This window comes from Enhydra lutris, unplaced genomic scaffold (assembly GCF_002288905.1).
Source record: "Enhydra lutris kenyoni isolate GAN:26980312 unplaced genomic scaffold, ASM228890v2 scaffoldscaffold78, whole genome shotgun sequence".
NCBI lineage: Eukaryota > Metazoa > Chordata > Mammalia > Carnivora > Mustelidae > Enhydra > Enhydra lutris.
This window is the reverse complement of record NW_019154162.1, coordinates 4,077,398-4,098,059: the sequence shown is the minus strand read 5'-3', so window position 1 is coordinate 4,098,059 and position 20,662 is coordinate 4,077,398. Positions and strand designations below refer to the sequence as shown.

At 45.0% G+C, this 20,662-nt stretch overlaps 1 protein-coding gene across 1 annotated transcript in view; it reads right to left on the bottom strand.

Annotated features, from left to right (window-relative positions):
* The window catches only part of LOC111160867 (myosin VIIB), a 109,340-nt gene that overhangs the window by 31,543 nt on the left and 57,135 nt on the right, over nucleotides 1-20,662 (bottom strand). Inside the window, exons 14-19 of the mRNA XM_022524252.1 lie at nucleotides 20,228-20,363; nucleotides 11,461-11,624; nucleotides 9,404-9,541; nucleotides 7,411-7,563; nucleotides 6,614-6,712; nucleotides 4,651-4,745 (exon numbers count right to left, since the gene is read on the bottom strand). Of these exons, the coding sequence (XP_022379960.1) occupies nucleotides 4,651-4,745; nucleotides 6,614-6,712; nucleotides 7,411-7,563; nucleotides 9,404-9,541; nucleotides 11,461-11,624; nucleotides 20,228-20,363 (785 nt within the window). The remainder of the gene's footprint in view (nucleotides 1-4,650; nucleotides 4,746-6,613; nucleotides 6,713-7,410; nucleotides 7,564-9,403; nucleotides 9,542-11,460; nucleotides 11,625-20,227; nucleotides 20,364-20,662) is intronic.

The following is a 20,662-nucleotide window of genomic DNA, read 5'->3' as shown; positions in this document are numbered from 1 at the left end:
CCCTAGGTGATTCTAATATGAGGCTGAAGTAAATAATTATCTAAAATAAAGATAATCTGTTTCCTTTCTAATACTTATACTAGTGGTTCTCAAATGGGGGTGATTTTGCCCCTCCCCAGCACATTTGGCAATGTCTAGAGATAATTTGGGTTGCTATGACTGGGGCATGGGGGAGGAGGGTGCCCCTGGCATCTCCTGAGTAGAGGCCAGGAATGCTAAACATCCCATTATGCCCCGGACAGCCCTCACAACAAAGATTTATCTAATCCAAAACGTCAACAGAGTTGAAGTTGAGAAACCCTAATTTTTTATCTTTTCTTTACTATTCTTATCTAATTGTATTGTCCAGAAGAACAAGAACACTATCAATTATCAATGATGATCACTTCTGGGAAGATGGAGTAGACATACTTTTTCCTATTTCTCCTGCTGACTACAACTAAAAACCCTGTACATTTATATAAAACAAATATAAGAAGACTGAAATGTGGAGAGAAGAAGGCAGGCCAGTTAAGGATCTCAGATCCAAGGAGTGACACAATGGTAACTTCTCTGGGTTTTCTCTTTAACCTCAAATTCCCCAGAGCAGGAGCTGACGAAGTCAATAATTCAGAAATGACAATGGAAACAGATCAAAAAGCCCCAAGGAAAGCCTTCTCTTTCTACCAGAAGGATCAGGGAAGGGGCAACTTAGCAAGACAGAAAACTTTTAAATAAAAACCATTCTACTCCAGTGAAAAGCCACAAAACAACTGTAGTCCCAGCCCCACTTACGCCAAAAAATACCAAGTAGGGAGCCTAGATTTCTGCCCTTGCCAGGGTCATGTCATAGAACGCTGAGTGGGAAGCCACCCTTGATGAGTAGTAATAAGCCCCGTGTCAGTGAAGACCCCTGGGGAATCCTGGATTTCCATCACCACTTGGCAGTAATGGGCTGTTCTATTAGAAACTCAATTGAAATACAGGTTGAAAATAAAAGGATGAAAAATATATATCAACTCTGTTGACATTTTGTAAATAGTAACCAAAATAAAACAGGAGTGGCTGTATTATTATCAGAGAAAGTAGACTTTAGAGCAAAGAAAATAACCAGAGACAAAGGGGGACATAGCATGATGATAAAAGGATAAATCCACTAAGAAGATATAGCAATCCTAAATGTTTATGTACTAAACAACACAGCTGAAAAATATATGAAGCAAAACATGATAGAACTAAAATGAAAAATGGGAAAATCCGGGGCGCCTGGGTGGCTCAGTGGGTTAAGCCTCTGCCTCCCGCTCAGGTCATGATCCCAGGGTCCTGGGATCAGCTCTCTGCTCGGCAGGGAGCCTGCTTCCCCCTCCCCCTCTCCCTGCCACTCTGCCTATTTGTGATCTCTCTCTCTCTGTCAAATAAATAAATAAAATCTTAAAAAAAAAAAAAAAGGGAAAATCCACAATTATGCTTAGAGACTTCAATACCTCTTTCTCAATAATTGGTAGAACAACTAGGAAACAAATTAGCAAGAATATAAAATTCAATATCACTATCAACAAAGATCTAACTGACACTTTTAGAACATTCCACCAAAGAGTAGAATATCTGGGGCGCCTGGGTGGCTCAGTGGGTTAAGCCGCTGCCTTCGGCTCGGGTCATGATCTCAGAGTCCTGGGATCGAGCCCCGCATCGGGCTCTCTGCTCTCTAGGGGAGCCTGCTTCCTCCTCTCTCTCTGCCTGCCTCTCTGCCTGCTTGTGATCTCTCTGTCAAATAAATAAATAAAATCTTTAAAAAAAAAAAAGAGTAGAATATCTATCCTTTTCAAGCGCTCTTAGAATATATAACACCATAGGTCATATCCTGAGCCATAAGGGAGATATCAACACATTAAAATAATTAAGCTCATAGAGAGTGTTTTTCTAACCACAATGGAATCAAACTAGATATCAATAATAGTATGATAACAGGAAAATCTCCAAACACTTAGAAACTAAACAACATACTTTTAAGTAACACATGGGCCAAAAAGAAAGTCTCAAAGGAAATTGTTTTAAAAATGAACTGAATAAAAATGAAAGAACAATATATCAAAATGAATGAGACATAACTAAAGCAGTGCTGAGGAGATTTGTAGCATTTTACACTAGAATAGAGGGAAGGTTTTGAATCAATTATCTATGTTCCCACCTTAATAATCTAAAAAAACAGAGTAAAATACACCTGAAGCTAGAAGAAAAGAGACAATATAAAGAGCAGAAATCATTGTAATTGAAAACAGAAAGAAAGAAAAGCAATAGAGAAAACAATGAAATCAGAAGCTCGTTCTTTGAAAAGATCAATAAAATTGACAAACGTCTAGCAAAATAAAGAAAAAAATACACAAATTGTCAATATCAGGAATGAAACACGGGGTATCATCATAGATTCTGCAGACATTGAAATGACAATTATAGAATACTACAAATAACTCTATACATATAAACTTGACAACTAAGATGAAATGGACTAATTTCTCAAAAAGCACAAATTACCACAAATCATTCAATATGAAATAGATACTTTTGATTGCCCTTTAACTATTAAGGAATTTATAATTAAAAACTCCCCAGAAAGAAGTCTTCAGGCCTAGATGGTTCCACTGGAGAATTCTAGCAAACATTCAAAGAAGAATTCACATCAATTCTGCACAATCTCTTCCAGGAAATACAAGAGGAGGAAACACTACCTAATTGATTTTATGAGGTTAATGTTACTCTGATATCAAAATCAGACAGAGACATATAAGAATAAAAGGAAAACTATAGATCTCATAAATATAGATGTAAAAATTCATAACAAAATGTTAGCAAATAGCATTCAGGAATATATAAAAAGAACTATATACTATGACCACGTAGGGCTTACTCTAGGGATGAAAAGCTGGTCCAAGATTCAAAAATTGATCAATGTAATCTACCATATTAAAAGGCTAAACAAGGGGCACCTGGGTGGCTCAGTGCGTTAAAGCCTCTGCCTTCAGCTCAGGTCATGATCCCAGGGTCCTGGGATCGAGCCCCACATTGGGCTCTCTGCTCTGCTGGGAGCCTGCTTCCTCCTCTCTCTCTCTCTCTGCCTGCCTCTCTGCCTACTTGTGATCTCTGTCTGTCAAATAAATAAATAATATCTTAAAAAAAAAAAACCTCAGTGGGTTAAAAGGCTAAACAAGAAAAAAAATCACATGATCATATCAACTAATACAAACTTTCTTTAAAATAAAATTCAATACCCATTTCTGAGAAAAACTCCCCAAAACAGGAAACTTCCTCAAGTTGATAAAGGACATTTACCAAAAAACCTACAGCTAACATTATACTTAGTGGTTAAAGACTGAGTGCTTTCCCCCAAGATCTGAAACAAAGCAAAGTTGTCTTCTCTTACCACTCTTATGATACTGGAAGTTCAGGCCAGTGCAATAAAGCAGAAAAGTAAATAAAAGACATAAAGATTGGAAAGGAGGAAGTAAGACTGTCCCTATTCACAGATAATGTAATTATCTACATAGAAAATTTCAAGAAATCCATAAAAAGTAAGGGGTTGTAGGAAACAAAGTCAACACATGCAGATCAATAATATTTTTAGACTAGCTGTGAACATATCAATGCCAAAATTAAAAATACAATACCATTTATAATGTCTCAAAAAAACCCCAATCTATAATGTCTCAAAAAAAAAAAAAAAAAAAAAACACATACAGAACATGTATACCAGAAACTAAAAAACATTGGTGAAAGACATCAAAGAAGATCTAAATAAATGGAATTCACAGGTTAGGGAACTTAACATAGGAGATGTCAATTCTCCTCAAATTGATATATAACATTAATTACTACCAAAATTCCAGCAAGAATTTTTTGTAGGTATAGATAAGGTCTTTCTAAGATGTATATGGAAAGGCAAAGGACCCAGAACAGCTAAAACAATTTTGAAAAAGAAGGTACGAGGAATCAGTCTATACAATTTGAAGACTTACTATGTAACTACAGTCAACAAGATAGTGTGGTACTGCCAGAGGAACAGATACATGGATCAATGGGACAGAACAGAGAATGCAGAAACAGACCTGCATATATGCCCAACTGGTTTTGGACACAAGTGTAAAATCAATTCATTGAAAGAAGGATGGGCTTTCCAATGAATGATGCTGGAGCAACATCCACTGGGGAAAATTTTTAAAAAGAACCATAGCCCAAGTCTCATATGCTAGACAAGATTTAACTCAAAATGAAAATAGACCTAAATGCAAACTGTAAAACTATAGAACCTTCTAGAAAAAAGACTGGAGAAAACCTTCAGGCAAAGATCTTAGATGTGACACCAAAAGCATGCTCCCTGAAGGGAAATTGGATAAACTGGACTCCATCAAAATTAAAAATTTTGCCCTGCAAAAACCCTCTTAAGAGAACTTAAGGAAAAACTATAGACTGGGAGGAGATATTTGCAAACCACACATCCAAGAAGGACTAGTATCTGGAATACATAAGTAATTCTCAAAACGCAACAAAGAATCCAATCAGAAACTGGGCAAACAACAAGCACAGATGTTTCACCAAAGAGGATATATACATGTGGCAGACAAGCCCATGTATAGATGTGGGTGTGTGGGTTGGGAGGGGGTTGGGGAGGGCCAGCACCTCCATTTGTAGCCTCGTAGGACTCTCTGGATGTTGACTGCTGCCTTGTCCAGGGCCTGGCTCCTTTGTACCTCCAGCAGAGTGTCCTGGTTATCCTGGAACAGAGGAGATCCCAGCATGTAGCTGCCTCCACTCATCTGCACACCCTACCCGGGGCCAGGACCCTAGCTCCAGAAGGAGCATATGTGCTCCCAGGAGGGCAAGAAGGGGAAGGGGCCCTCAGATTGATCCTGATGTGGCTCAGACACAGGAGCTGTAACAACACCCCTAGTTCTCAATACAAGAACTTCCCATTTTAGTTCTTTCTTCTTGTTTATTTAATCTGGCAAATTTATTTCTACTCTGGAGTAGAAATAACTTCTTCTTGTTAATTCTACTTGGTACTTCTTGGGTAACAAGGGGGCAAATTTTCCCTGAAGGTGTGTTTCATTTTCCAAAATTCATGTGAAATATCACTCAACTTGTAATACAGATTCATGCTTGTTTCAATAGAAATATATTTCCCCCAAGTTTTGAGTAAGATTCAAAGTGAGCTGATGAGCCCCATTTGCCCCTGAGCTGTGACTTTCTCTGGCCTCCCTTTGTACTTCACCTGGATCGCTGCTTCCTTGGGATTGCCATGCTAGTCCCTGTAGGAGAAGGACCATCTTTGTAGAAAAGAAAGCAGCTTGGTCCTTTGGTGAGTGGTGAGGAGAGGCAGGAGCTTGGTGGCCTCTCCCACCTCCATCAGTCTTGCATTAGGCAAGCACTGAGCCTCTTCCCAGGTGGGCACAGGGGACAGAGAACTACATCAGACCTCTGATGGTGACCTCAAGAAGCAGCCAGGGAAGGAGAGAAGTGAAGCAATGGGCACTCTCCTCCTGCCCTCCTTGACCACCTGCCCACACTGACCTCCCCCCTGTGGCCCTCAACGTCTGTCCCAGCTTCCTGGACAGCACCCTGGGAATTCTCCCATGTCTTCCCTCTGCCAGCCTCACTTCCCCAGTGGAATCTGAAGCCTTTCTGCCTTTTCCTTCTTGTCTAAGTCCAGAGCCCCAGCACAGGCCTGGCTGATGCATGGACAGATGAACAGATGGACTGACTAGAGGGTCAGGGCAGGGAGGTCCCTCTGGGAACAGAGAGGCTGGGTAAGCAGACTCTGTGTGGAAGTAGAGGGAGTGGAGGACTTAGGAAGGGGTGGTAGGGATGGGGTGGGACTTGGGTGGCTGGCAGAGCATGCTTCTGGCACTGATCTTCTCTTCTCCCTCCTCTTTCTCTCTTTGCTCACCCACCCACAGCTTACAAGGTTAGCGAATGTGGAGTTTCTCTTCTCGGTCGCTCTTGACCCAACCTGTGGTCCTGGAGGGCCCAAAGGCCAGGTTCAGGGGCTAGAGGCTGTCAGCCACAAGCTGTTTCTGTGTGACTTGGGCCTCCCTGTAAGTCGTGAGAGGTGGAGGTAGGAGCTGGGTGGTACTGCCTGCACATGACTGCCCAAGGACAAGCTCTTCTGGGGTGAGGGGGAATCAGCAAATGGATTCCTTCCACTGAAGGACTAGCTCCCCAGGGCTCTAAAGAGGTGGAGCTTCCCCCAGTCTGACTTCCCTGGTCCAGCTCCTGGCACAGAGAAGGAGGCCTATTCTCAGGGACTGTGGGAGCCTACCTTGAGCTCCTTCTTGCTTCTGCTTGGTGGTTTGGAGCAGCTCCTCCTTATCCTCAGGTCTGGCCTTAGATGCCCCACTCTGAGAAGCCTCCTGGACTTCTGTAGGCTGGGCTGAGCCCTCCCCACACTCCCCCTGCCTTCCTTCCTGCCTGCCCCCTGCATGGCTCCAGCATGGCTTTCTACAATGGGGATGCCTCATGGTGGGGGCCAAACCTGGAGCAGTCTTCCATGGCATTGGCTCAGGGTGGGTGAGGGGATGCTACCTGGTGGGCATGGGAACAGCCCCAAGGAGGAGACTGAGGACCAGCACATTCTGAAGCTCACCTTCAGGAAGATTTTGGTCTTTCCCACTTTCCACTCTTTGTCTGTTCCCAGCCACATTTCAGCAATGTGCAGAGTCATCTGGCGAGCTTTGTCTCGAAGCTGCCAAAGAGAAGACAGGAGTGACTCAGGGGAGTTGGAGCAGCCCCCCAACCTCACCCCAAGGTGGGGGGTGGAGGGTCCCTTCTCAAAGGCTTTCTGGGATTCAAGTCTTCCTTCTCTCTTGGGCTTCACCATCAGTGTTGCTTAGCAAGGACACAGGCTCAGGCACTTCCAAATAAGGATGGGGCCCAAGGGAGCACCCAGGACCTGGAACATCAAGGCCACCATGCTTTACAGGCCTGGAGACTCAGTGTGGCTGTTGGGTACTTGGGCAGTCCAAAATTCAGGATGGTTGATATTTGAGGAAGGATGGGAAGGACCTCCTGTCCCAAATAGCAATCCAGCCACACATCATCTCCCCAGCTTGCTACCATGTGATTTAAATCGCAGACACCTCCTAGAACCAACATATCCAGCCACGGGCCTCATCCAGTGAGTGTGACCATGTGAGCCTCTAGAGGCTCCCTCACTTCCAGGACACCCAGGGAGTGAGACCTGGGGCGGGAGGAGGTAAGAAAAAAGGAGGAGCAAGGGTCATTGCAAAGCTTGGAGTCTGGGAAGGGGCCCTTAGCCTCAGGAGGGCAGCTCCAGGACCCCCTTGGGACTGGAGGTTGGGGTACCTGGAGGTGGCAGGGGTTCTGAGGGTGACCACTACTGCCTCTTAGGGCCAGTGTGCTGAGGCAGAGGGCAACAGGCACCTGCAAGCGCACAGAGCTGGGCAGCACCACGCCGAATCTCTGCGAGAACTCCTGGAACGTGTACCGGAGGGGGAAGCCCGACTTGCGGATGCGCACAGTCTCCATCATGCCGGAGTAGCGCAGCTGCCGGATGCACAGCTCCCGGTCGAAGAGCTGTGGGGGCAAAAGTGGGAGGCCCGCTCTCTGAGCCCTGGCACGTGTTGGCCACATGTGCGAGGACAGCCCGCCCAACCCCAGCCCTGCAGCCATCCCCAGATGCGAGACAACTCAACAATGCTTGGTTTGACCAAAAGTCTCTTTTGAAGAGAGAGGTATTTGGTCTGAAGTCACTGAAAAGTCCTGAAAGTGTTTCTGAGGAGATAAAAGTTGATAACATACAACTGTGGCATCCACGAGAACACTAAATACTTCCCTCATTCTCAGGATAAGCAAAGTGCTATGAATATAAAAGTCATTTGCATTTGTCATGTTAAATGTTTCCTCCTGGCCTTGCCTGTGTTGGAGTGCGCACCCCTGCAGCAGTTCCAGCACCATTCTGCTTCCCACAGTCTAGCGCAATGGAGGAATACATTTCCCACCTGGAGTCAGAAACTATTCTAGCTTTGTCTCTCTCCCCCTCCCCCTCCCACCCAAAGACGGGCGTGGCCAACGGGACTATGGGCCTGACGCTTTTCAACAGGGGTATGGGGACTCAGCCAGGGCCAGAGACTCTACATAGCTTAGCCTCTAGCGAACCTCCTCTCAACCTCCGAGCCAGGAATGTCTGGGAACTAGGGGCACACCTTCAAATCTGGAGCTCCACCAGGAGCCAGTTACCCACCTGGAAACACTGAGAGCCACAGAAACAACTGCTTATGGCATTTAGTCTTTGGCAACTAATTGGTTCCGATTTATTGAGCATTTCCTGTGGGCTCAGTGTTTCTCATTTAATCTTTACAACAGCCCTACCTGGTGGAGTACTTAGCTCCAGTTTAAAAACAGATACCTGAGGCTCAGGGCCAACACTCCCAAGTGACTGAGCCAGGTTTAAACACTGAGCCTGCCAGCCTGCCCCCGCTTCCCTCCTCCCCCTCCCCTCCTCTCCCCTCCCCGCCCACAGCAGCCTTGGTCTCAGAGAGACTGGTAGAAACAGGAACATCAGCCTCAGGCCCCGCCCTCCTGTCTCACAGCTCGGCTAGCGGGAGATGTGGGTGTGGGCAGAGAGCCTCCCGGAGCACAGTTATTATCTAAATATAGGTATTGCGCCTCTAAGGAAGATACATTCTGGATTTCCTAGGCCAGTCCCAATTTTCTATAGTTTCATTCTATTCAAAAATATAATTAATGTAATATTAATTTTTCCCCTTATAAAATATTTTGAGTCATTTTATCTCCCTTGAGATGACATCTCCCAGTTTGGGAGTCTTGAATTTCAGCCTCTGGGTGGGATCCCCAAGCCCACAGATTTTGGACTCCTGGGGTAGGCACCTGGCTCCCACCCCACACTATGTATATGCGGATAAAACCACTCTTCAAAGAGCTGCTTGGCCAAGAGCCGCTTGGCCTCAGGTCTTGGTGACAATTAGCTTGCCAGCCTCTGACATTCTAGTACCAGTTGCCGCCCCTTAGCGCCTTATTGAGTAGGGTTTACACATGCAGATTTGCCAGAACATCACGTATAGTTCTTGCTGCTTCTGCCCCCTCCCCCCCGCAGGCACAATTCTGACTTTACAGAAAACAGACTCAAAGAAGTAAATCACCTGGCCAAGTGCACACAGACTGAATGGTGGACTGAGACAGCAGAGCTCTGGATTATCGAAAGCCTAGCCAGTCACTGATCTTTCAGTGGTCTAGACTGGTCACCTTTCTTCAGTGTCCCATCTCTAGAATGGGGGCAGAGAGCTCTCATGCTGACCAGGCCCCCTGAAGGGAGAGATGTGACCCTAGATACCATGAGACTCATCTAATAGATGCCCCCTCCCTCCCCCGCATGCCCCTAGCCTCCCCACATTACCAGCGGCTTTTTGTACTCGTTGGGTTTGATGCAGCGGACGAAGTAGGGCTGGCAGCTGGTCAGGATTTTCATCAGCTGGTCCAGGGACTTTTTGAACTGGCTGGCCAACGTGGAGGGCCGCTTGCTGGGGTCTGTGGACTGCAGGCAGAAAAACAGGCATAAGTGGGGGGCTGGGCAGCTCGGCCTGGGGCACAGCTGACCCAGGTGAGGGCTTCTGCCAAGGTCCCAGATAGGCAGGGCTGCATTCTTTCAGCCCCTCATTACACTGGCCCATCATAAGTTCTGGTGGGTAAGATGAGGCAAGGTATCCTGTCCAGGGGTGGGGTCACCCAAGTGTGGTGTGCAAGATGATACAACAGAGTGGGAAAGAATGTGAAAACTGGCAACATTCACTTTTTACCTCTACCCTTCAATGTTTTTAGTTTTTGTATCGGTTTTGTATGTTTTTAAAAAAATGTTTTATAGTGCACATTTTAAGATTGTAGTACATGTATATTGTTTTATTTTATTTTTTTAAAAAAGGTTTTATATGTTTATTTTTGATAGAGAGAGAGACAGCGAGAGAGGGAATACAAGTAGGGGGAGTGGGGGAGGGAGAAGTAGGCTTCCCACTGAGCCGGGAGCCCTGACAAGGGGCTCGCTCTGATACCAGGACCCTGGGATCATGATCTGAGCTGAAGTCAGATGCTTAACGACTGAGCCACCCAGGCACACCCATGTGTATTGTTTTAAAGTAGATGTGACAAAATTACGGATGCAAGAGGAAGCCAGCGCAAGCCCCCAGCTGGCTCAGTGTGTGCTTTGTGCAATGCTGATCTTGGGTGATGCTCTCTGATCAAACCCTTCCCAAGTCAAATGCACCCTAGCAAAGGTATGTAGTGCCAAATTGCATTAATTGGTGACACAAGTCTTAACACTTCTGAGAAGAGGATGCAATCATCAGCACCTTGTAATACCAATGGGCAGCATTTTCTTGTTGTCCTGGTTTGTAAAATAATGTGCATTTCCCTTGCTGTCCTCTTGTACCCTGAAATCTCCAGGACATGCTCTGCACCCCCCCCCCCCCCCCCCTCCCCCGCAGAGCCAGGACAAGCCTGTACTCTGGCCTCAGATGGGGAGAGTTTAGCCTAGCTCAGTGAGACACAGGGTCCAGCCTGGGCAATTCCTGCCCAGCCTCATGGCTCCTTGGTGCCTCCCCAGGTCCGCTCTGCACATGGTGGGTTCTGGGCACTGAGGTCTCTGGAGAGGCCTCCTCCAGAGGTCGGGTGGAGCACAATGAAAGGTCAAGGGCACCTCACTGTGGCCAATGCTGAATGCAAGGCACAGAGTGCAGTTTCCTCGGCCTATACCCCAATTCCTGAACCACTCAGCTAGCCCCGCTTCACTGGCCAGGGCTAGAGGAGCTCCTCACTAGACGATGCATGGGGCTTTTCTGGAAGTCATTCTTAAGGGGTAGAAGCATGGCAAGGAGTGGGTAGGCAGACCCTCACCCTCCCAGGAAATCCTAGGCTGCCCTGAGGAGAACTGGGGGCTCTCTGTTGCCCACCATCCTGGTCAGCAGCCCTTAGTGCTTCTGCTGCCACAGCACACACCCCGTACCCACCCACACACACCACACACACCACATACATCACACAAAATACACCCCCAACCCTAATCCCCACACACACCAAATACCACCTACACCACACGTACTCCCCACACACACTGCACAAAACACACGCACTGTACACACATACCACACAATACACACACCACACACACACACAACATATGCACAGAGACCAGTATAGAAAAATACAATTAACGAAAGCAGATGTGCCCCCACCGGACCACCACACACTCAGAAGTAGGCACATCCACAGGCACCTGTCCCCTTACCGCCAACCACACAGCAGTAGCAGCACCCCACTCCTGTTTTACACTCACTTCTGGGCCCTGAATAAATAACCGAGACCCCAGGTGATAGGTCTTATCTGTGCATGCATGTCTGACCCCCGAGGCCCTAAGGGATGAGAGACCCAGGAGGCACTGGCAGAGCACCCATGGGAGCCCACCTTGAAGAGCTGGCTCCCTGTCTTTGCCTTGATGATGGTACCATGGCCCAGCTTGGTCTCTGCTGACTCCAGCTTGAATATCTCCCTCAGGAACTTGTTTTTGGAGGAGTAGACCAGGGTGAGGATATCTGTGCTCAGTACATCTCGATTCTTCTCCAGGAAGCCTGTGGGAGAAGGAGAGCCCATCTGCAAGCCCAGTTCAGCCATCCCCACTGACCCACAGGGGAATGGAAGGCAATAAGGTGGGGACTCTGGTTACCTCAAGATGCCCAGAGGAGCCCCCACCGAAGCTGCCCTCTCCATCCCTCCCTTGATCTCCCTGTCCAGTCAGCAGAGCTCCTTGCACCTGGGGCCTGAATTCAGCTCTTCCCGGCACCAGTGTGTCACACCTACATTTAAACTCTCCAGCCCCTGCACCCACCATCCACATCACAACCCCCTGTCTAAGCCATGGCCATTTCTTCTGCTTGAATCACAGCCCACCCCTCTGCTCTCTGTCCCACACTTCCAGGCTCATGGCCCGGGAACCGGACCATCCTGGAGCTGCACGCTGCTGTGTCACCCTGCCTGAACCCATTCTCTGCTATTCCGCCATCAGAGCATGACTTCCTCATCCCCTCCCTCATCTCCTGGGGCCCCTGTGGCCCTGTACCCCACTGGTGCCAAAGCACCCCAGAGGCTCCAGCTCTCCCACACCTCCAGCCCCCACCAGGTGCTGCTGGACACTCTTCCCTGCTTATCCAGCCAAGCCAGCTCCAGCTCATTCTCAAGACCAGCTCAAGCATTGTCTATTCCAGGAGGCTCCCCAGGGCCCTCCTGGGGATCCCCTGGTCTCTGTGGGACCTTTCTCATGGGCCCTACTACTCAGGTCAGGGGGTGGCCTGAGGACTTTTCCTCCTCTTTGCCAGCTGGAGCCCTCCCTGGGTGCACCATGGACAGGAGTGGCTCAGGTCCGACACCTCCAGCCATAGCCATCACAGTAACTGCCAAGTACACAGCGACCAGCTCCAGAGCCGACCAGTGGCCATGGCAGATGGTGCATCCCTTCATGATACAGTTTAGATCTCTCTGCAGTGAGATGCTTGGGGGCTCTCATGAGGGCTCTGGCCCACTAAATTACTGGGTGACCTTGAGCAGGTCTGATTGGGGCAACTACTTATTCATATAAAGGAGCTACAAAGAAAAGAAGTTAAAGGACAGAGTGAAGAAGCCTCCCGCCCCCACCAATAAGACATGAAAATCTGGCAGCCTGGTAATGTCCAGAGAGCTTGCAGTCTGGAGAGGGAGGCATGGCCACTCCTGCCTTTGCCCCTGAGCCCAGACGCAGCTCTGGGAGTATCTGCACACAGCCCCAGCCAGCCAGTCTGTGTGTGTGTGTTGGGGTGTGTGTGTGTTACTTCCAATGTCCTGCAAAACCTGCATGGGGGGAAGCTACTCTGCTCTTTCTGGGAGCCCAAAATGGAAAGAGGGAAGGCATTCACACCACTTGTCTTACTAGCTGAAGGATAGGTTTGTGGCTCTGATTAGGAGGTCCTTAGGGCACATTTCCCTCCTCATTATGAGTTCAAACTGCACAGGTCTTGGGACAGAATGTATCCCTTTAGGCAGTGTGTGAATGTGTGTGTGAGTGCATGTGTGCTCTCTAACAGAATGGGTTTAGGAACCAAACATATCTGTACTTGCTAAGGAGGATCTGAGGGCCTGGTAGCCCTGGCCCCTCCACCAGCCCTGCTCTGCAGTCCTAGAAGGTCCTGCTAGGGCCAGGGGTCCCTCCAGCCTGAAGACTGAGCATCCAGAAATTGAGTGGGGGGCATTGTTATGGGGCTGAGTTGCATCCCTCCCAAATCCATATGTTGATATTCTAATTTCCAGTATTGCAGACTATGACTATATGTAGAGATGGGACCTTTACAGGGGAGATTAAGTTAAAATGAGGCTATATGGGTGGCCATAATCCAGTGTGACTGGTGTCCTATAAGAAGAGATTAGGACACAGATGGATAGAGACACTAAAGATGCCAGAAACATCAGAAAGAACCAACCACACCTTAATCTTGGACTTCTGGCCTCTAGAACCATGAGGAAGTGCATCTCTGTTCCCACCTGGGAAGATTTGGTATGGCAGTCCTAGCCAACTACTAACAGAGGCATGATTCTGGGCATGGGTAAGAATGGACATGTCCTAAAGTGGGACACAGGATCACCGAGAAGATGATGAAGAAGAGCTGCTTCTCAAAACCAGGCTGGTGAGGGTTTGGGGTCTGCTGTAGGGCTACACTCCTGGGACATCTAGAGTTGAGCCCACAAGGGCATGACCCTGAGTTTCCTCTCCCACTGTGCCCCTTTAAGTCATCCCACCTTTTACGGGGGTGCTCTGTGCAAACCTGCACAGCCTGGTCGGGGATTAGGGAGATTGAGTCAGGGGGAAGGAAGCCGATTTTCCCCACCTCTGCCTCCAGTGCCTGTGGGGGGAAGGCACTGTACCAGGAGCTCCAGGGCACCAAGAGGACTCACAGAACTGGGGGTGACAAGAGTGAGAATGTGCTGTGCACACAAACGCTTTTCCCAGCTGCATGCTGGGGAGGCTGCCCTCTGCAGATGGAGGATGAGCAGACACTTGGTGACACTCTGTGCCTCTCTAGGCTTAGGCAAAGCCTCCCCAACTTGGGGTGTTCTCAAAGGGAGGGGTGCACTGAGGCACCCCAGGCTCAATCCCCCAGTAGGCAGAGTAAGTGGGGCTTAGTTCATCAGCACAGCATGATGCCCAAAGAAAAACTAGCAGGCTCAGCTTTAATGAACATTAATAGAATTTTCCATTCAGGAAGTCTACAAAGAAGCTGTCTTAATCATAGCATACACAACAATAGTTTTATGTCACTTCAAATAATAAAAATTGGCCTTGAATTGTCGATGGAGGTTGGGAGGGACTCAGTGTATTATGTTCTGGGACCTTGCAGGTCCCTCTAGCTCTGGTCTCTCCCTTTCTGAAGAGCCCCAAATCCAGGGCCAGGTGGGGACAATGAAGGAGCCACCACCTTCTCATTCTACAACAGAAATGATCCCCTGACCTCCCAACGCCTCACCTCTTCTAATGTGAAAGTGTCAGTCCCTCCTACTGCCTTGTTTCTCCAACTGAAAAGTATGCACAGATAATCCCTGACTTTGAGTTTCCAGTTATACAGACCAGAGCTCCTCCTCATTTCTCCATATGAGCCACAGAGATGCTGCTATGGCTTCCTGACCCATTATCCTGACCACAGCTGCACCCTGACTACCTTTCTCATTTTTCTAAGAACACCAATAGATTTAATCACCCCTTTATTTCTCCAGTCAAAACCATGCCTGAGCCTATCTTAGCATAAATAAAAATTAACTCAAAATGAATCAAAGACCTAAATAAAAAGTTAAAACTAAAGAACTCTTGGAAGAAAACACAGAGGTAAATCTTGGGTCAGACAGCGGTTTTTTAGTCATGACACCAAAAGCATGAACAACAAAAGAAAAAACAGATAATTGGACTTTATCAAATTGAAAAACTTTTGTGCTTCAAAAGACACTATCAAGAAGTGAAAAGATGACTCAGAGAGCAGGAGAAAATATTTGCAGATTACATATCTGATAAGGTACTTATATCCAGAATAAATAAAGAACTCTTATAACTCAACAATAAAAAGACAACTAATTAAAACATGGGCTAAGGGTTTGAACAAGACATTTCTCCAAAGATGATATACAAATGAACAATAAGCACAAGAAGAGACACTCAAGGCATCAGGGAAACACAAACCAACACTACACTGAGATACCACTTCTAATCCCCTGGGGTGGCTAACATAAAAAAGACAGGCAATAGCAAGTGTTGGTAAGGATTTGGAAAAATTAGAGCCTTCATACATTGTTGGTGGGAATGTGAGCTGGTGCAGACACTTTGAAAAACAGTTGGGTCGGGGTGGAAAACAATTTATCATGCTAATGGACATCAGAAGAAAGCAGGAGTGGCAATCCTTATATCAGATCAATTAGATTTTAAGCCAAAGACTATAATAAGAGATGAGGAAGGACACTATATCATACTCAAAGGATCTGTCCAACAAGAAGACCTAACAATTTTAAATATCTATGCCCCTAACATGGGAGCAGCCAACTATATAAACCAATTAATAACAAAATCAAAGAAACACATCAACAATAATACAATAATAATAGGGGACTTTAACACTCCCCTCACTGAAATGGACAGATCATCCAAGCAAAAGATCAACAAGGAAATCAAGGCCTTGAATGACACACTGGACCAGATGGACATCACAGATATATTCAGAACATTTCATCCCAAAGCAACAGAATACACATTCTTCTCTAGTGCACATGGAACATTCTCCAGAATAGATCACATCCTCGGTCCTAAATCAGGTCTCAACTGGTATCAAAAGATTGGGATCATTCCCTGCATATTTTCAGACCACAATGCTCTGAAGCTAGAACTCAATCACAAGAGGAAATTTGGAAAGACCCCAAATACGTGGAGACTAAACAGCATCCTTTTAAAGAATGAATGGGTCAACCAGGAAATTAAAGAAGAATTGAAAAAATTCATGGAAACAAATGATAATGAAAACACAACGGTTCAAAATCTGTGGGACACAACAAAGGCAGTCCTGAGAGGAAAATATATAGTGGTACAAGTCTTTCTCAAGAAACAAGAAAGGTCTCAGGTACACAACTTAACCCTACACCTAAAGGAGCTGGAGAAAGAACAAGAAAGAAACCCTAAACCCAGCAGAAGAAGAGAAATCATAAAGATCAGAGCAGAAATCAATGAAATAGAAACCAAAAAAACCAATAGAACAAATCAACGAAACTAGGAGCTGGTTCTTTGAAAGAATTAATAAGATTAATATAATATATATAATATAATTAAATTAATATAATAAATATATTTTATTTATTTATATATAAATATATTTTTATTTATGTATATTTATTATTATATATATTTTAATATATTTATTTATATATATTTATATATATTATTTATTTATGAATGAAAGAGGAGAGATCACAACTAACACCAAAGAAATACAGACAATTATAAGAACATACTATGAGCAGCTCTATGCCAACAAATTTGACAATCTGGAAGAAATGGAAGCATTCCTAGAGACATATAAACTACCACAACTGAACCAGGAAGAAATAGAAAGCCTGAACAGACCCATAACCAGTAAGGAGATTGAAACAGTCATCAAAAATCTCCAAACAAACAAAAGCCCAGGGCCAGATGGCTTCCCGGGGGAATTCTACCAAACATTTAAAGAAGAACTAATTCTTATTCTCCTGAAACTGTTCCAAAAAATAGAAATGGAAGGAAAACTTCCAAACTCATTTTATGAGGCCAGCATCACCTTGATCCCAAAACCAGACAAGGATCCCACCAAAAAAGAGAACTACAGACCAATATCCTTGATGAACACAGATGCGAAAATTCTCACCAAAATACTAGCCAATAGGATTCAACAGTACATTAAAAGGATTATTCACCACGACCAAGTGGGATTTATTCCAGGGCTGCAAGGTTGGTTCAACATCTGCAAATCAATCAATGTGATACAACACATTAATAAAAGAAAGAACAAGAACCATATGATACTCTCAATAGATACTGAAAAGGCATTTGACAAAGTACAGCATCCCTTCCTGATCAAAACTCTTCAAAGTGTAGGGATAGAGGGCACATACCTCAATATTATCAAAGCCATCTATGAAAAACCCACTGCAAATATCATTTTCAATGGAGAAAAACTGAAAGCTTTTCTGCTAAGGTCAGGAACATGGCAGGGATGTCCATTATCACCACTGCTATTCAACATAGTACTAAAAGTCCTAGCCTCAACAATCAGACAACAAAAGGAAATTAAAGGCATCCAAATCGGCAAAGAAGAAGTCAAACTATCACTCTTTGCAGATGATATGATACTATACGTGGAAAACCCAAAAGACTCCACTCCAAAACTGCTAGAACTTGTACAGGAATTCAGTAAAGTGTCAGGATATAAAATCAATGCACAGAAATCAGTTGCATTTCTCTACACCAATGACAAGACAGAAGAAAGAGAAATTAAGGAGTCAATCCCATTTACAATTGCACCCAAAACTATAAGATACCTAGGAATAAACCTAACCAAAGAGGCTAAGAATCTATACTCAGAAAACTATAAAGTACTCATGAAAGAAATTGAGGAAGACACAAAGAAATGGAAAAATGTTCCATGCTCCTGCATTGGAAGAATAAATATTGTGAAAATGTCTATGCTACCTAAAGCAATCTACACATTTAATGCAATTCCTATCAAAGTACCATCCATTTTTTTCAAAGAAATGGAACAAATAATCCTAAAATTTATATGGAACCAGAAAAGACCTCGAAAAGCCAAAGCAATATTGAAAAAGAAAGCCAAAGTTGGTGGCATCACAATTCCGGACTTCAAGCTCTATTACAAAGCTGTCATCATCAAGACAGCATGGTACTGGCACAAAAACAGACACATAGATCAATGGAACAGAATAGAGAGCCCAGAAATAGACCCTCAACGCTATGGTCAACTAATCTTCGACAAAGCAGAAAAGAATGTCCAATGGAAAAAAGACAGCCTCTTCAATAAATGGTGCTGGGAAAATTGGACAGCCACATGAAGAAAAATGAAATTGGACCATTTCCTTACACCACACACGAAAATAGACTCAAAATGAATGAGGGACCTCAATGTGAGAAAGGAATCCATCAAAATCCTTGAGGAGAACACAGGCAGCAACCTCTTCGACCTCAGCCGCAGCAACATCTTCCTAGGAACATCGCCAAAGGCAAGGGAAGCAAGGGCAAAAATGAACTATTGGGATTTCATCAAGATCAAAAGCTTTTGCACAGCAAAGGAAACAGTTAACAAAACCAAAAGACAACTGACAGAATGGGAGAAGATATTTGCAAACGACATATCAGATAAAAGGCTAGTGTCCAAAATCTATAAAGAACTTAGCAAACTCAACACCCAAAGAACAAATAATCCAATCAAGAAATGGGCAGAAGACATGAACAAACATTTCTGCAAAGAAGACATCCAGATGGCCAACAGACACATGAAAAAGTGCTCCATATCACTCGGCATCAGGGAAATACAAATCAAAACCACAATGAGATATCACCTCACACCAGTCAGAATGGCTAAAATTAACAAGTCAGGAAATGACAGATGCTGGCGAGGATGCGGAGAAAGGGGAACCCTCCTACACTGTGGTGGGAATGCAAGCTGGTGCAACCACTCTGGAAAACAGCATGGAGGTTCCTCAAAATGTTGAAAATAGAACTACCCTACGACCCAGCAATTGCACTACTGGGTATTTACCCTAAAGATACAAACGTAGTGATCCGAAGGGGCACGTGCACCCGAATGTTTATAGCAGCAATGTCTACGATAGCCAAACTATGGAAAGAACCTAGATGTCCATGAACAGATGAATGGATAAAGAAGATGTGGTATATATACACAATGGAATACTATGCAGCCATCAAAAGAAATGAAATCTTTCCATTTGCGACGACGTGGATGGAACTAGAGGGTATCATGCTTAGTGAAATAAGTCAATTGGAGAAAGACAATTATCATATGATCTCCCTGATATGAGGAAGTGGAGATGCAACATGGGGGGTTAAGGGGGTATGAGAAGAATAAATGAAACAAGATGGGATTGGGAGGGAGACAAACCATAAGTGACCCTTAATCTCACAAAACAAACTGAGGGTTGCTGGGGGGAGGGGGGTTGGGAGAAGGGGGGGTGTGGTTATGGACATTGGGGAGGGTATGTGCTATGGTGAGTGCTGTGAAGTGTGTAAACCTGGTGATTCACAGACCTGTACTCCTGGGGATAAAAATATATTATATGTCTATAAAAAATAAAAATTAAAATTAAAAAAAAAGAAAGAAAAACAGTTGAGTCATTACTCAGAAAGATAAATACAGAATTACCTATATCAGGATATATACTGATATAGTATATATCCTATATCAGTATATATATATACAGTATATATACTGATATACCACAAAGAAGTGAAAACATTTGCCTACATAAAAACTTGCATGTGAGTATTCATGGCAGCAATTTTCATAATAGCCAAAAGGTGGAAACAATGCAAATGTTTATCAATTGACAAAGAGATAAATGAAATGTGCTATATTCACACAGTGGAATATGATCATACTACAATAGAAGGAATTAATTTTCTGATACATGCAATGTCATCGATGAACCTTAAAACATTATGCTAAATGAAAGAAGCCAGCCACAAAGACCACACAATGCACTGGGTCCATTTGTATGAAATGTCTAGAACAGGTAAATCCATAGGGATGGAAATTATCAGTTGCCCAGGATTGGGGGAAAATGCAGACTGATGATTAATTGGAGGTTCATTTTGGAGTGATGAAAATCTTCTAAACTTATGGCAATGGTTACCCACCTCTGTGACTACACTAACGACCATTGAGTTGAGGCTACAATGGGTGAATTACATGGTATGTGAATTATATCTCAATAGAGCTATCACTGATAGCTATCACTGCTATCACAAACCATGCATGGTCCATCCCATCCCCTCCATCACATCGCTTGCTCTGCAAAATGACCATGTTCTTTCAAGCTTTCTTCCCATGGCCTTTCTGGAATGATCCAGATTTGGAAGGAAGGGGAAGTAGAGAGGAGCTGCACGTACCTTCTGTCTGGTAGTACACCTCACCCGCAAAGTGGGTGATGCCAAATCTGCCATCGTGGATGTTCCTGGGCTGCAGGTAGGCCTTGTTGTTGGCATGGACGTTGTTGAGTTTTTGCAGCATGGTGGTATCTGTCCCCTGGAAGAACACAGACACCCTATGGGCTGACATCCCAGAGTCCAGCCATGGGGAGGTCAGCTGGCATATCCACAGGGCTCAGGGGCTTCCTCACAGGGAAAAAGCAACCAGGCTCAGAATGACTGAGGACCCTTCTACAGATGGGAAACTGCTGTTCAGGGATAGGCGACTGCTCAAAGTGAATGGGGACCAAGCTGGAAGCAGAGAATGGGTCTGCCAACTTCCAGTGCCAGCTCTCCCCGTCCAGCCTTCCTTACAATTATCTAGGTACCCTAACCCTGGTTTCACCCTTCTCTGGA